Source organism: Hakea prostrata, chromosome 10 (assembly GCF_041222555.1).
Source record: "Hakea prostrata isolate BN-2017 chromosome 10, UWA_Hpros_2, whole genome shotgun sequence".
Taxonomy (NCBI): domain Eukaryota; kingdom Viridiplantae; phylum Streptophyta; class Magnoliopsida; order Proteales; family Proteaceae; genus Hakea; species Hakea prostrata.
Window position 1 is genome coordinate 45,452,502 of NC_142609.1, and position 17,862 is coordinate 45,470,363.

Below are 17,862 nucleotides of genomic sequence, written 5' to 3' on the forward strand. Positions count from 1 at the left end.
TCTTGAGCTCAAAGCCTTATTAGGGCAGTCAAACCAAACTTGCACCCCTAATTACAATTGTTAGGGTTTTTTGATCATCTCATCTCTCCGATTATGTCTTAAGAGGGTCAAAAGTGAGTCCTCTCATAATAGCATAACAGAAAAATGTAAAAATGGTACATACATTTGCCGAAACTCACCCATCTTTTAATTCGAAAAACAAATGCAACAATAATTGCGTCAAAAATATTTTGCAAAATAATTTTTTTTCAAGTTTGAAATTTATATTGTAAAAATCATCCGAATCAAAATAGTTTCGGTCAAATTTCTTCTCTTTCTCCGCAAGAAAGACGTCTGCATCGTTCGTTAACTCGGTCATCTCCATCAGAAAACTTATTATCGTGCCTCATTTCTGCTACTGCCAATTTCAACTTTCCTCGCTCACTCGATAATGGCTACAGCAATGGTTGAAGACAGCAGCTTTGAAGATGACCAGCTTGCTTCAATGTCTACGGACGATATCGTTAGGGCTTCTAGACTTCTTGATAACGAAATTCGGATTCTTAAGGCAATGATTCCAGATACATTGATAATTTTCTCGATCTATTGATCTTATTGCTTACACGGTTTGCAAGTGAAAACTTTGACGGGTTTTGTGCATCTTGTCTTCATCTTCGTGCAGGAAGAGGTGCAGAGAACAAATCTAGAATTGGATTCTTTCAAAGATAAGATAAAGGAGAACCAGGAGAAGATCAAGCTTAACAAACAGTTGCCTTACTTGGTCGGCAACATAGTTGAGGTGATCTTTGTTTTCCTTTTAATTGCTATAACAATTTGATTGTACTTTTTAGGTCATGAGAAACAGATTTAGGGTTTGTCTACCCTGCAATTGCGTGCATTTAATTATTTATCGCGACTATCTGAATCGTTTTTTCGTCTTCTTTTAATTGCAGTCACTTATTTCTTTGTAGCCTGTCTTATGTTTGCTATTACTTGTACCTAAAGTCTAATATGCTTAATTGCTGATTTGGTTTATAGTGTTGGAGACTAGCTGTGTCTGAACCTGCTGCCTACTTGTTAGCTTCGTTGTCACTCAGTGGTTATGCATGAAAACTGGTCCTGCTATTCCGAACACAATTTCCCTTTTCTGTGAATATTTAGCAAAACATGAAGTTGATGCGAATGGAAGCACAGGAAATTGTGTGAACTTTGCATTTTTCATCAATTTCATAAAAAATAAAGGTGATGCTAATTGAAGTATATTTCCTAAAAAAATTGAAGGGGATGCTAGTTGAAGTATTTGCTGTTGGTGTTAAAGGTTTCATGTATTTATGTAAGCATGTTTGTAGGTTTTAATTGAAAATGAAATGGTAGATTTTGACGGAGTTCTCCACTAATAGTTCTGTTAATTTTTAGGACTGAGCCTGAACACGAGAAACATTCAAGTACTCTTCTTGGTTGCAGTTAGAATTATTTTATGCTGTAATGGGAATACAAATTGTCTTATCAGAGGAGTACCATTAAGGTTTAAAGAAACTGGGGTCTTCAATGAGATAATTAGACAAACACGGGTGGGTGAGTCTTTTGTGCTCATTTTTGTTACGTATTGATTTTTTTGGAGAAAGTTTTGATTAGCATATTATATCGGGCCTTAGCAGTTCTTTTTTTTTATACCCGAAATGCTTCCACGTTGAAGTTAAGATGCAGAACATAATTTATTTCCAAGTTATTATTCTTATTCTGCATTTGTATTTAGAAAATATATAATTTTTGTAGTTATTACTTTACTTGGATAGTTAGTTTTAACTGTACTATTACTTCTTCAGAGTGAACTGAATCCAGCCATATCCCTTGTTGGATCCTTTGTGTGCTATGCCTTACTGTTGAAAGAACAAATTTCTTGATTGCCCATTGCCAAATTTATAGAGGAAAGACACAAACCACCTATAATGTTAATTTTTCATGAATTCCTTTTTGCTGGTTCTAGGTATAAACCTTATTCAATCGAGCATGGGATTGCTTTTCAATTTTATTTTTTCACTTAATTTCTTTTATCTTATCCTTAACTTGGATTTGTTAACTTCATTTGAAGCAACATACGCTTTTTGTGAGATATTTACGCTGACAACATTATGATGACAATTTATGCTTGTAGATTTTGGAAATGAACCCAGAAGATGAGGCTGAAGAAGATGGTGCTAATGTTGATCTTGACTCTCAAAGAAAGGGGAAGTGCGTTGTACTAAAGACATCAACACGGCAGGTAAGTTAACAATTATGGTTCATTCATATCTTACATATTTATTCTAGTGGGATCTAATTGTTTTCAATTTCTAAGGGGTTACGGGGTTATTCTTTTTAAATTATCATGGTCTCGTTGGTTTGACTTCTGAAGTTTTGGTAGATTTTATGGAATGCGTAGTTGTCAAGGTGCTGCCTATACCTGGTGACAAGGCAAATTCTGAACTGCCCAAGGCAACCAAGTGCCCATACCTGCATGATAAAGTTAATATACCTTTAATATGGAAAACATGTCTGTGGATATGAAAATATTATCTGGAATGGGGCAAAGATGTGTATAACTTGGCATTGCCTTGGGTGCCCTGACAAATTACAACTATGATTTGATGTCAATATTATCTATACAGCAGGAGTTGCTGATTGTGGCTTTCGGGGACTATTTTTTGTTTCTAATTTGATAATCTGTTTGAGCATATGTTCATTCGTTAGACTTATTCTGTACTGTTCTAGTTGTTTATCGAAAAGAAAATAATCTCTATTTGTTTTTGTGTAGTTTCATGCCTTAACACTTGTGGCTTCACTTCTTATATTACTGTAGACAATCTTTCTGCCCGTTGTTGGGCTTGTGGATCCTGACAAATTGAAACCTGGTGATTTGGTTGGAGTGAACAAGGACAGCTACTTGGTTTTGGATACACTTCCATCTGAGTATGATTCACGGGTGAAGGCTATGGAAGTTGATGAAAAACCAACTGAAGATTATAATGACATTGGGGGGCTGGAGAAGCAGGTATTTATTGGTTGAGACAATCTTTCCAAAGATTGTTTTCCCTACCCACTAAATGTTTGATGCTTTACAATTTTCTGTGACAGATTCAAGAACTTGTTGAGGCCATTGTGTTGCCTATGACTCACAAAGAGCGGTTTCAAAAGCTAGGAGTTCGTCCACCCAAAGGAGTGCTTTTGTATGGACCCCCTGGAACTGGGAAAACATTAATGGCCCGTGCTTGTGCAGCACAGACAAATGCTACCTTCCTGAAGCTAGCTGGTCCACAACTTGTACAGGTTAGCGTTCACCATCAGAAAAATCCATAGAAATAGAGCAGTATCTTTTAAGCTCTCTGCTTTCTGGCCTTTTTCTTGTCAACTTGTGCTATTGATATGTGCTTATTTTCAAATGTTTGTCCCAAATTTCTTGCTTCTGATATTGCTGTTGTGAATATTGCACTTTGTTATTGGCATCAATAGCAGCACTGATCCAGCCAGCGCTCCTAATATAAGATGGCAATTAGGTTGAAGTTTTTGTCCCCCCCTTCTGGGTGAAGTGAATGCATTTAGGGTTGAATTTGCCTATTGGACAAGCTCAGAAGTGATTATGCATTATGGAATTAAAGGGATTGGCTTTATTATATAGGGACTGTTAGAATGGACACCAATAAAATAATGAACAGCAATGAAAACATATAAAAAATAATGCAATGATTTAACGTGGTTCACACACCAATACATGTGCTACTTCCACATGCAAAGCTGAATCAGTGATATTCTACTTTGATGCATGGCCCTCACTTGATTTATTGTCACCTAGTTTGACATATGCATTATGACCCTCCCCAAATCCAACCCCCTGGGGTGTGGGAGCCTTGTGTAAGGGGTATGCCTTTTTTTAATACCTTCACATATGCATGATGGATTGCATTGATATTGGCATGTTCCATTGTATCAATGCATTGGTCTGATGAGTATCTTTGGATTTTTCTTCTTTTGTTTGTCATCGGTAGTATCACTTTGTGCATGATTTGTTCCTAGGGGGCAGTATTCAGTGAGCATAGATTATTTTGCCTTACTTTATAAGAAGTAATGAGGACTCTTAATCTATGGTAAGTACATCCACCAACTAATGAGGATCTCACATGTCTGATAATGTCCACCTCATGTATAATATGGCAAAGACTTTCTTTATTCATCTCAATTTTCATGCCCTAAAATACACTTTCTTTTTGGATGAATAAAAAATTCATTACCAAACGAAAGACGGGAGGGAAATACAAAGAGAACCAAGAGAGCTCAATATGCGGCACCAAGCCTTTCGACAAACCTAGAAGGACACATAGAGAATGAAGATACAAAGTATTAGGCAATAATGGACCAAAATACAAGGCCAAGAAGCCAAGCTCGACTGAGCAATACCTAGAAACCTCACAATTTCTTGTTCTGCTAGACTCAGCAAGGACCGCAGGTGATTCAATGGGTTTCTTGACCTAGTGCTTCCGAAGTGACTAGAACAACTGAGAGGGCTTCTTCAACTGGTGCAAAATTTTCATCTTCATCATGAGTAAGGTCTTCAACAGCAGACAGAGGTGGTAGGGGCAGGAAAGGAGGGCTTGGGGCAGCTCTCACTAAAGAGTTGGATGACTTTAAACTTTGGTATACTAGGGATAAAACAAATAAAAATGGAGTAGGTATAATAGTGGATAAAGATTTAAAAAAAGATGTGGTGGATGTTAAAAGAGTGGGTGATAGGATTATTGCTATCAAACTTATAATGGAGAAAGAATTCATAAATATAATTTGTGCACATGCACCTCAAGTAGGATTGGATGAAAGTCTAAATCTAGAATTTTGAGAAAATATGGATGGATTAATGCAAGGAATTCGTCAAGGAGAAAAGATTATCATAGGAGGTGTGATCTAAATGGACATATTGGAAAAGATCAAAGATGCTATGAGAGTGTACATGGATGATATGGTTTTGGAGAGAGGAATAAGGAAGGGATTTCAAATTTAGATTTTGCTATTGCTTTTGATCTATCTATTATAAATAATTACTTCAAAAAGAGAAATGAGCCAAATAGATTTTTTCCTAATTAGAAGGACTGATAGATTGTTGTGCAAGGATTGCAAGGTGATACCGGGGAAAGCTTAACTGCACAACATAGACTTGTGGTCTTGGATATGTGCTTAACCCCAAAAACTCATAAAAGGTCCAAGGTTAACTATCCCAGGATAAAATGGTGGAACTTGAAAGGAGGGTGCTTGAAATCCTTCGTTAATGAAGTAGTCAAATAAGGAAAGTGGGATTTTAAGGGGGATACTAATGCGATGTGGAATGAGATGACTATGTGTATCAAGAAAATGGCTAAAGATGTCCTATGTGAATCAAAAGGAAAGCTCCATTTTTATAGAGAGACTTGGTGGTGGGATAGTGAGGTTCAAGCTGCCATTAGGAATAAGAAAGCTAGTTTTAAGACATGGCAAAGAACTCAGGAAAAGCAAGGGAAAAGAAGTATGAAGAGTTATACATTAAGTTGGGCACGACGGAAGGGGGAAAATCTATATATAAGATAGCTAATATGAGGGATAGGAAGAGTAGAGATCTTGATCGTGTTAGATGTATTAAAAATGGAGATGGTAAAGTATTAGTATGTGATAAGGACATTAAGAAAAGATAGGAAATCTATTTTTTGAGTCTACTAAATGAGCATACTTCAAGCACTTATGATTTGGTAAATCACACCTTTCACCAAGGCACCAATTTTCAAACTTATATACGTAAAATTTCGATGTCCGAAGTAAAAGAAGCACTAAGGAGGATGAAACTCCGCAAGACACAAGGTCCTGATGAAATCCCAATAGAAGTATGGAAGAGCTTAGGAACCTATAGACTAGTTTGGTTGACTAAGTTGTTTAATAAGATTATGAGCACAAGGAAAATGCTAGATGAATGGAGGAGAGGCGTCGTGGTTCCAATTTTAAAAATAAAGGAGATATTCAAAGCTGTAATAATTATAGGGGCATGAAGTTGATAACCATACTATGAAATTATGGGAGAGGATAATTGAAACCCGTTTGAGACATTTAACTACAATTACGGAGAACCAATTTGGGTTTATGCTGGGAAGATCTACAACGGAGGCTATTTACCTAATTAGGAGACTTATGGAAAGGTATAGAGAATGTAGGAAAGACATTCATATGGTATTTATTGACTTAGAAAAAGCTTATGATAGAGTCCCTAAAGTGTTAATTTGGCAAATGCTACAGAAAAGAAGTGTTGCAAGTAAATATGTAAATATAGTTAAGGATATGTATGATGGTTCGGTGACAAGTATAAGAACAGTGGGGGGACAAAGTAATGAATTCCCAATTATAGTTGGGCTACATCAAGGATCAACTTTAAGCCCATATCTTTTTTGCACTTGTAATGGATGAATTAACCAAAGACATTCAAGATGAGGTCCCTTGGTGGATGCTTTTTGCTGATGATATTGTGTTGATTGATGAGACTCGAGTGGGGATTAATACCAAATTAGAATCGTGGAGAGTAGCTTTGGAATCAAAAGGCTTTAAAGTAAGTAGAACGAAGACATAATATCTAGTTTGTAACTTTAGTCATGATTGGGTAGACGATGAAGTGGTGATACTTGATGATGAGGAAATTCCTCAAAGTGAATGTTTTAGGTACCTAGGTTCAATCATAAGTAAAAGTGTTGATTTAGAGGATGATGTTTCCCAAAGAATTAAAATAGGGTGGATGAAGTGAAGAGGTGCATCCGGGGTCTTGTGTGATCAGCGTATTCCATTAAAGCTTAAAGGAAAATTTTATAGGACCGTTGTTTGACCAGCTATGATGTACGGTGCAGAGTGTTGGGTTGTTAAAAAGAATCATATAAATAAACTCAGTGTGGTAGAAATGAAGATGCTAAGATGGATGAGTGGCAAAACTAGGATGAATAAGATAAGGAATGATCATATTAGAGTTGGTTTGGGAGTTGCTCCCTAAGTGATAAGCTTCGAGAAAGTGTTTGAGGTGGCACGACCATGTTCAACGGAGACCTATAAATGCCCCTGTATGGAGAAGTGATATAATCCAGATTGAATGAACTAGAAGAGCTAGGGGTAGACCTAAGATAACCTTAAGAGAAGTGGTGAGAAAGGATATGCATAGCTTAGGCCTAGTATCTAGCATGACCTTGAACATAACTGATTGGAAGGCAAGAATCCATGTAGCCAACCCCATTTAGTTGGTACAAGGCTTATTATTGTTGTTGATGTTTCATGTGTTTTATTGTGGAAATTCTCTCTGTTCGTGTATGTTCAATCCTGTAAGAAATTCTTGTGTAAACTTTATGGGAAAGCTATAATAACTGATAGAATTTTGCTTCTTTGTAAATGATAAATTCGATGGGAAAGTTTCATGCCCTAAAGCTTGATGCCTCTTTTGACAAGTAATGAATCCCCTGTACACTTGACAATCAACTTCAATTCAACAGATGTTCATTGGGGATGGAGCAAAACTTGTACGTGATGCTTTTCAGCTTGCCAAAGAAAAGTCTCCTTGTATCATCTTTATAGATGAAATCGATGCAATTGGTACAAAGCGGTTTGATAGGTATGATGGGTCATATTTTGCATATTTTAAGGGGAAGGTAAGTGTGGTCGTGTAGCCTTTGCTCTAGTGCAGAGCCAATCATGGGACACCAGGTTTATCGCCTGGGGGATTTTCATTTGGTAATGGGGTTGGGTGATCATTTCCAAATTAAAAGAGGCGGGGGGGGGGTGCATGGGGCTACGTCTGGGTGAGGCTGTGCTTGACTGTGCATGCAGCACATGGCCAGGCAACGTTCTTTTTTCTCATTTTAAATTGTAATCCTGTTCTGATAAGCTTGCATTAGCATGATGGAAAGTGGAAGTTCCTTTATTTTTGTAACACTTACATTTATTGTATACGTTGCTGCAGTGAAGTGAGTGGGGATAGAGAAGTCCAACGAACAATGTTGGAATTACTTAATCAGCTTGATGGTTTTAGCAGTGATGACCGGATAAAGGTTATAACTTTCTGCACTTCTTGTTCATGGTTATTCACTAATTGTTTTTTGCATTTGATTTCTACTGTCACTCAATCCAGTTTGTGCAATTTGAATTATGTGCAGGAGTTCATTAATAATTGTGGGTTCTAGTTTATGAGATTTCTTGTGTGTCGGGATCTTATACTTTGTAGACACTGCGAACTTCCTAATATATGTTCTTGTTGATTTATTTTTGCAACACAATTTACTGTCTGTAAATGACAAATGATTTGAGACGAAATTGCTGGTCTCCATCTGCCTAACTCAATTTTTCCCATGTTCATTTTGAATAGTCATGACTTTAATACTGAATTGGAACTTTGGTGAAGTATAGGTAATAGCTGCAACAAATCGAGCTGATATCCTGGATCCCGCTCTCATGCGTTCTGGTCGCTTGGATCGTAAAATTGAGTTTCCCCATCCTACTGAAGAAGCCAGAGCTCGTATCTTGCAGGTGAGAGCTCAAACAGACTGATTATAAACTTCACCATTGCTAAATTTCATCCACCTTACGTATTTTGTTCCTGTTGGAACTGCAGATCCATTCAAGAAAGATGAATGTCCACCCTGATGTAAATTTTGAAGAGTTGGCTCGCTCAACAGACGATTTTAATGGGGCACAGCTAAAAGCTGTTTGTGTGGAGGCAGGCATGCTAGCTCTTCGCCGGGATGCAACTGAGGTTTGTATTCTTTTCAAAATCTGGGCCGTAAGAAAAAAGATAGTTGGAGCTGTCTTTACTGGTTTGTTGAATATAACATTGTATTTTACTTTGTTCACAACCCCTTTATTTTTGGTATGGCTACCTATTAGTACCTTAATTGTTGACCTGAACTGGAAGTTGTCAGCAAACTGAGCCATTGTGTTATTGAGAGGCTTCTCCGTGACAGAAACCCTGATAATGATCAGTAAATGGTACCCCTAGAAGAGAAACCCCTCCATATTAGGTGTAGTTGCCTGTTCGTACCTTAGTTATTGACTTGAACTTAAAGTTGTCCAGATACTCCACTATTGTTAATTGTGAGGCTTCCATGACTGATACCCTGATGATGATTGATGCAACGAATCATAGTACTCTCTTCTGTGTGGAAGGCTTTGAATGATCGATGTAATGATTAAGTGGATGCTAGGACACAAGTGAAGATGGTATAATATAAGGTTCCCCCCCCCCCCCCCTTCTTTTTCTTGGTTTTTCATTTTTTTGCGGGGAGGGGTTGTATTGAATAGAAGGGAAGAAGTTAAAAAGAAATTAGTGTAGATATTGTAAAATGGAGCCTGTGTTGAACTACTTGACACTGCTAGGGAAGACGGCTGGCCATCTACTTGCCACCTTGGCTGAATATCAAAGTAGATCTACATATCCCAACTCATGCTCGGAATCGGATGATTTATCAATTCAACAATGTTATTTGTGGTGTGGTCATTTCCCTTTGGTTGCATAGAATTTGTTTATCATATTCTTGTAGTTTGTCTCAAGATGACCATTTGCTAGTCTTTCGACCAGCCACAGAGAAATTTCATTTTACTGAAGGCGTGTTTATTTCCAGGTGATACATGAAGACTTCAATGAAGGCATCATTCAGGTGCAGGCGAAGAAGAAATCCAGCTTAAATTACTATGCATAAGATATGTATCTATATATATGCGACTTATGTGTGCCTTTTGTTTTGTCAATGATTGCATGAAGGCCAGTTGGTTTCAATTTTTAGTGCACGAATGTAAATGAAGGCTGAATTACTTTCACCCAGTAAAATCAGAAGCCAGATGTTTAGTAACATGTTTAAACTTAGTTTGACAGTCTTTCCCTTAATGACTTTCTCCAGTCTAAAGTCGCCTAATCTTCCACCCACTGCTCAATCTTAGGTTTCTCTGCCTGAAATCCACTTCATTGCTTCATCATTGAAGAATTTGAATCACTTTTGGATTCAGATGACATTCATTCCAAAGCATTTCTTAGGCGTAGTTCCGCACATTCTGGAGTTTCGGTTTATCAGAAGATCTTGTAATGAAAGGGTTGATTATCTTGCCCAAGATTTGGGTCTAAGTTGTTCCAGCTGTGTTGAGTTTGGTGGTAGTCCTCGCCAGCCTTCTTTATCTACTCTTCATTTTCATCTTGAACATTATACTAAAAAGTCTAATATAATCTTTAATCTTGACCAAAAAAAAAAAAAAATCTGTTGTGGGGTAAACGGCACTTGGCAGATAAATTACATATTAAAATCACTCATTTGAAAGGAATGGATAAAGAGACATATGCTTAGCATATCCTCCCTCATGAAACAGCAAAAATAAAGAAGCATATGCTTTAGGTTTTCAGTTTTACCAATCATCAACCGAATGCTCTAATTATAATTAGTTATTGCCATTGTCTGATTTTACCCCCAAAAAAAAAATCATTCTCTAATGAATAATATAAAAGCCTATAACACTAGGTATAAAGTATCCATTGGACAAGGCCAACCCATCAATTTTCTTTGGATTAATTAAAAACTCGAAATACCCAAAAAAAAATTAAACTAAAGATTAGAGGGCCTCGGATGCGGAGAAAACATCCTCCCACCCTGCGCCACTTATTAGTAAATGGCCCGCGGACCAATTTACGATGTCTCCGCGCTGACGTTCGTCAAGCAGGCCACGTGGATTGGCCAGGTCTTCTTCGGCTAATGATACCTCGATCCCGGCCTTCGGGTATCTTTTGGATAGGCCCCTTCGTATGGGGAATTTGCTGCTGAAAGATCTCGCCGAGTGTCCCCCTGAACAACAGTGCACATACCAAACAATAGACTGAAAAAACCATAAACTTACAAGCTTATTTTGGACTTTTTAAATTTAAAATCATGTGTTAAATTTAAGCCTATTGTGTGGCATTTATGTGCACGGCTATGCACAGCAGAGGATTTTTTTCCTTGTATGCTGTATCTTGTGGCTGAAAGCTCAGAATACACACTTAAAATGCTCCCAGCCGTTGGATGAAAAAAAGAATCCGAGTCCACCAAACCCACTTTCCTGACTGGTTATCCCCACCCACCCTGGTTTGACTATGAAGTTTCAACGCTGCATGTCATTTTCGGAGGAACATAAGTTTTCAGGACCGAAAACAACATGAGAACAAACGAACAGTGCCCCAATCCGCATACATCATGCCACTCTCTCAATTTTGAGTGCCAGAATCAATTCTCTTTGGTGGGTTTTCTCCCATCTCAATCTCAGATTCTCTGTTCTTAATGTTTCGCCATCACTGTCATCTCTGAACTCTGCATCGCTCTTATAAAAGTCAACAAAACAAGAACAGCTAAAACCAATAGAATTCAGAGACAGTGGAGAAGAAACCCTTCTGCCCATTTCTCTCCTTTCTCTCGTTGTATTGATCCATCGTGAAATCTCTTGCAATGGCAAGCTTAGCACTTGTTTCCCCTTCTTCCATCAAATCTTCTTCCTCTGTTCTTCAAAACAATGCAACTCGTCTTACCCTGCGAAGCCCCTCATCTCTTACCTTACGAAATCCTCCTCATGCTCCCATGTCCATCAGAGCCTTGTCATCTCCATCCCCTTCTCCTCTATCCCAAGACGATCTCAAGAAGATCGCAGCTGATAAAGCCGTAGAACACGTTAGCAGCGGCATGGTCCTTGGACTCGGCACAGGCTCCACTGCCTACTTTGTCGTTGCCAAAATCGGAGAACTCTACAATTCAGGCAAACTCACAAACATTGTGGGTGTACCCACATCGAAACGAACTGCCGAACAAGCAGCTTCATTGGGTATTCCTATTTCGATGCTCGATGATTACCCTCACATCGATGTAGCCATCGATGGTGCCGATGAGGTTGACCCAGATCTCAATTTGGTGAAGGGACGTGGTGGTGCTCTTCTCAGAGAGAAGATGGTGGAAGCTGCTTCAGACAAGTTCGTTGTTGTGGCCGATGAGACTAAATTGGTCGATGGGTTAGGTGGTAGTGGCCTTGCCATGCCGGTTGAAGTCGTTCAGTTCTGCTGGAAGTATAACTTGATAAAGTTACAGGAATTGTTCAAGGAAGAAGGCTGTGAGGCTAAACTCAGAGTGAATGCAGATGGGAAACCCTATGTTACTGATAATTCTAACTATATTGTTGATTTGTACTTCAAGACTCCAATCAAGGAAGCAACAGCTGCAGCGAAAGAGATGTCGGGATTCGAAGGAGTGGTGGAGCATGGATTGTTTCTTGACATGGCCTCTGCAGTTATTATTGCCGGGACGGATGGAGTGAGCGTAAAGATCAAGTGATCTTTGAATTGTTGGGTGAGAAATCAGAAAACTGTTGTTGTTTCTCATTTCCCTTGGTATCCTTCAATTCCTTTCTTTTGGGACAATTTTGGGTTTGTAAAACTTAACTGGATCATTTGGATGTTCAACTAGAAAGTTTGTATTTTATATCCTCAGATTCACTGGGTCTGCTGAATCTCATTATTGGTCAATAAAATTCGAAACACTGGAAATTGAGAAATTGTGGATATTTTAGATGAAAAAGTGTTTGTTTCTGATGCATAATTGCCATTGGCGCATGGGGTTTTTAGGAGAAACTACAGGAATAGCTGATAAAGCTCCTTCTGTTTGAAACTGTCATTTTCCTAGCTGCTCATCTTTCACTTTTTCTTGGCTCAAATTGCCTGATCTACAGTTAAATGGCATAAGTTCTCCTTCCGAATTTCGGTAATCCTTGTTGGATGAAATCTTCCTAGACTTTTGAATCTCATGAAACAAAAGCAGAGCGAGAGGATTTTTAAGAAGTGAAAAATGAAGGATGCGTTCTTCACTGGAACCAATATATTTCCTCTTTATATTGCAATGCAAGATTGATAATTCCATCTCTTAGTACTTTGTAATCATTATAGATCTGAATTCAAACATTGCATTCTATCTGGTCAACAGAATGCACTTCTGGCTTCTTCATTGACCATTTGCTTGATTTTCTGTCCTAAATGCATTGTGCTAGGATTAGAAAGAGTGAAATACATAACTAAATTTTTTCTGACTTTTTGAAATCCATACCGGAACTTTATTGTAGCAAATCATACAACATATATTCTGCAGTGATTACATAAGGATGTGCTGAGATGCAAAAGATCCTGACTGACTGAAAAAATTACAAGCCAAGTGGACCCTAACTGGTATAAACTTGGGAGAACAGGAGCTTTGAATATTTTGAACTGAAAAGTACATACACTTGTTTGTAGATTTCAATTTCCATGAAAAGAAGAGGTCAGCCCAGAGGGTTGGACTTGAAAAAACCTAAGAAAGCTTTGAACCTTTCAGTTTAATGGTTACTACTTCACTTATTTACCCATTTATCTTAACTTTTAAAATAGTCCCGCAGTCCATTCAGTGCTATGGAATTCTAAGTAGTTCATGTCTTTGCAAAAAAGATGCCATTGAACAGCTTTTCTAGGTTTGGATATCAGCATTTTCAGGAGAGTTTTGTTCTATCATTTTTCAGCAGATTTGTAGGGCTTAATGCCTATGGAAGTCCTATGGGCATTTTCTTCTAAAGCTTTCATGATTTCATATCTTTATGAAGATCACAATTGGAGGTGTCCATAACCTTTGAAGTTCGTGTACCAATATTCTTTGGAAAAATCCAAAAAACCTGGAGGTATGCAAAAAGATGGAAATATTAGAAGCTCCTAATGTCTGGTTTTCTTTCAGCAAGAGAAGCAGAGGCTTGGAGTTTAAAGATGGGAAATAACATGTTGTGGCTCAAGCTAATTTATTACTTTAAGCTTGTGTAACAATCCCATTTCTCTTGTTCCTAAACTGTTTCTATCACACACAAATATTGATTATTGAATTGTGCTAATGTCAAGCAGGACTTGCAGCTTTTTTTTTGTTGGGGGGGGGGGGGGGGGTTGGGGTGGGGTGTGGTTTGTTCCCTTTCCATAACTGGTTTTAACTTATTTTCAGCAATTTTCCTATATGTGCCAAATGCCAATGTGCTGCAGCATCACCAACAGGTTAGTCCTTTACCCACTTCTTTCAAGAGAAATTGACTGCTAACAATTTGTTACCTTTTTTTTTATATAGAAAGTTTCACCTCATTATTTTGCACATTGCTGTTCTAAAATAGGAGTATGATCTTGTGTTCTGCTACATTAAGAAGTATTTACCTACTAAATTATTGCGATACTAATCCACTAAACTAGAAGTTCTTTTTTTCCCCCTGCCCATATTGGATATGTAATGATCTTAATAAGAAATAAGACTATCATATGGAATGTTGTCACCATTGAATGAACCAGTTGATGAATTTAAAGGAAGAAACTATAATTGAGTTTCATCTTTTATTTTAAATGTTGCTTTAATTATATAGGTTTATGCTACAGGGACAGGAGAGTTATATGTTTGACTTCCTTTTCACAATAATCAGAATAAATGTTTATGATTCACTCTTTGATTTGTTCTATATATGCTATTCTGCATATCAATCTTCTAAACAAAACAGTAAAGGTTCTTTTTTTGGGTAAACAACAAAACAGTAAAGTTGAAGCAAGAGAAATACCTAAATTCTGACTTGTTCTATTGTTGATGATGACCCTTTAAATACTTAATTGACAAATTCTGTACCCTTAATTCTGAAAGTTGCTTTCAAATTTCACATTTTTAGTTAATGAGTATGCTAACAAGCATATAGGAGAACTAATCGATTTTTACTTGTAAAAATTATAAAAAATACCTACTTGATTTTAGGTATCCAGGCTGTGATTTTATGGTTTTCTGTTCATTCAGTGAAGCGGGGTCAACTTCCTCGTCAAACAGCTTGAAATTATTGGTTGATTTGAAATGGCTTGTTTGTTTATTTTTCTTCTTTTGAATTAAATTATTTCGGAGAGAAAAAGGTTTGGTTTCTGTTTTTGAATTGTTCCAAGTCTTGCAGGTTTAGTGCATTTTGCAAGTTGGACTCAGATAAAGGTGACGGTAACACACTGGCTTTGATTGTTGTTCAATGATTATTGAATCTAGATCTTTCGGTTCATAAGAATCAGAATTCCTGTAGAGCAAAAGATTCTTTTAACTATGCCATTCATTCTTATTAAGATCCAGGGCTGAAATTCTCTGGGGCCTTTCTCTTAACCTTTTAAATGAAAGAGATGAAAGAGAGGAGTTGGAGCTTTTGAGAGAAGGTGAACGCAGATATGCAAAAGAGAGTTCGGCTGAGAAATAGGTACCTTTGTAATTCCATTGTTCAAGCTTCTACAGTGGAATACCATCCTAAATGATTGTAGACGATGTCTACATCACTGAGCCAAGTGTCCAATTTATGCTTTCTAATTTGCCTTGGTTTCTTCGTTTCCTTGTTCATTCTATAAGATGCTGAACTAAAACTCCAATGACCCAATGGAGTTGAAGGATGGTGGAGAATTTGCATAACATAAATACTGTAAGAAGGAAATTTTTTTCTTAAATACTCTTACACCAACACAGGTGGATGATTGCTGCAACCCTCAGACCCTCCATTTACCAGAAACTGAGTAGTGTGGTCCTTGGTCCGTAACAAATAAAGTTTGCAGGGATTGAGTGGATCCTGGATTGAACATCAAGTAAGATGGCTTTCAAAATCATGTCAAGGTGATGACTATGATTTTAGTTATTTGAAACAGAGGCTGAGTAACTGATTAGTGGCTCCAGTTCATAGTGCTTTTGCCACTGATGGAGGAGCTGGGCCTTCTGTATGGTCATAGTTCATGGTATCTAGAGGCACCAAGAAAAGCATTAGCAAACCAATTCAAAAAACCACTTACTGGAGAAATGAGTTTGTGCAATATATGCTGGTCAAGCCCGAAAGCTGCTCTCTTTTTTCTTGTTAGTTATAACACATTAAGTACCTGAAGCTCATTAATGCTTATACCGTCACAATATGCTTCATGGTCTTCCCTGATATCAATCTCCTGAGATTATAAATATGATTTGTGTTTTCCTTTTTTTTCCCTTCTAGTGAAATTTCTACAGAAAGATGGTTAGCCTTAAGATGATCATCTTTGTTGTGAACGAAGTTGTGATGGGTCTTGTAGCCAAATGACTTAACTGCTGGAGGCATTTTCAGGATTTGCTTGTGCCTACAAAAGTAAATTGAAGTACAATATCCACTTGCTCATCCAGCTGAGAAGATCATGGATTAGATAAGGAATGACCAGCTCATGTCAAGTCAATAGCTGCTGAAATGATCAGAGTTTCAGAAGAAGAAAATGTGCACACAAAGAATGACGAGGGGGAAAAGGGGGGTGGGGGGAAGGCGAGTTACAGTAACAGCACTAGCAGCAGTGAGAGGAACCCATCACAGATTCTCAGGAGCAAGGAACAAGGCAAGGAGGAAACAATCGCAAGGGATTCTGTAGAACAGTTAAAAATTGTGTGAAGGGTGGAATGTGGCTTCAATTATTCCAGATCTAACTCCATCTTTCATTTTGCACAGAAGCTCACTCTAGGAAAAGCTCGTCACCTGCAACATTCTTCGGCAGTGTCTTGAACAGGACACATCCTTGATCACCCTCCTAGAGAGAGTGTTCTTCAGTTACTATTAACACTGCAGCCAACTCACAAGTGAGAGATAAGATCCAAATCAAGGAAGAAAAGCTTCTGGGTTTTTTTCTTGAGGTAATGTTACCCAACTGAAGTCTTGACCTTTTATTTTATGTCAGGGCCGATATGTCCTCTGTACATGGATCTCTTTGAAGTATAATCAATGGAGATACCCTTCTCAAGTTTAATTAATGAAGACCAATCACAAGTGATAGCTAGCCTGCAAGATGATTGTAATAGCAAATTGTTCATCAGTATTTGGATTTGCAGAAGATGGAATGAGAAGAGAAGACATTTTTGTTTTAATCACTGGCATCTGAGCTCATAATCTCATGGAGAGAATATCAATAAAATAATATGGTATCCAATGAGAGCACTACCTTCTGGAAGCACAAAGGAATTAAGATGATGAGCAAAAAGACCTGAATAGAATTCTAACTAAACTAATGAAATAAGTATATGCGTCCATGATTTTAAACACTTATAGAACTCCTAAATTCCAGAGTTGTCGTTGCTCCATAACAACTGAAACTTTTTAGTTTCTATTGTAAGTAATCAAAGTTTCTGATTGAAGTGGTCTACAGTTATGCTTGTCCATCTTATGGGTGCGTTTAAATGGTGAAGAAGAAGAACAAGTTGAAAATTGATCAGCCTCCATTTCTGTGACCACAATATTATGTCTTGGGTCAAGCTAATTTATTACTTTATAGAAAAGGAGTATGATCTTGACTTCTGCTACATTAAGACTTATTTACTGTTGAAAAACTTGTTAAAATCAGGAGCACAAGATAACAGTGTGAAAACTAAAACTTCAAGGCACGTTACTATGTCGCTTGTCCTTAAGACGTAATTCATCCCTCACGGATGTGAAAGTCTTGAGTTTAAATCTAGTGGGTTTGTTTTCATATTATTGAATTAACCAGTAAAATAAGGAGTCCAGATCACCTCTCTGTGGGAAACTCCGATGCCTCTTCCCACACAATTAATGTGGGACCCATATCTAAATAAAAATGAAAAAAATATAAATACTTAGATCAACATGTCAAGCACTACTTCTAGAAGCACAAACAAAATTAAGATGATGAGCAAATGGATTTAAATAGAACTCTAACTAAACTGATGAAATCAGCATATGCATGCATAATTTTAAACAAGATGAGATTCTTGCCAGTTTGGGTTCTTTTTCATGATTTTCATTTTTAAATAGGAAGACTCGTGGCCACCACACTCTTTCATTCAGATTTTC

General features: G+C 37.6%; 1 protein-coding gene and 1 pseudogene across 1 annotated transcript; both read left to right on the forward strand.

The window, feature by feature from the left end:
• Nucleotides 1-269: 269 nt before the first annotated feature.
• LOC149003388 (26S proteasome regulatory subunit 6A homolog) lies at nt 270-10,152 on the forward strand. Its single transcript, XM_089136788.1, has 10 exons — nt 270-547; nt 662-778; nt 2,135-2,242; nt 2,819-3,010; nt 3,094-3,285; nt 7,494-7,612; nt 7,961-8,048; nt 8,404-8,523; nt 8,609-8,749; nt 9,615-10,152. Exons 1-10 carry the CDS (start codon nt 431-433, stop codon nt 9,690-9,692), a joined length of 1,272 nt encoding a protein of 423 aa, XP_088992914.1. The 5' UTR covers nt 270-430; the 3' UTR covers nt 9,693-10,152.
• A 990-nt stretch (nt 10,153-11,142) lies between these two features.
• On the forward strand, nt 11,143-13,358 carry LOC149003389 (putative ribose-5-phosphate isomerase 3, chloroplastic pseudogene; annotated as a pseudogene).
• The last annotated feature ends 4,504 nt before the right edge of the window (nt 13,359-17,862 follow it).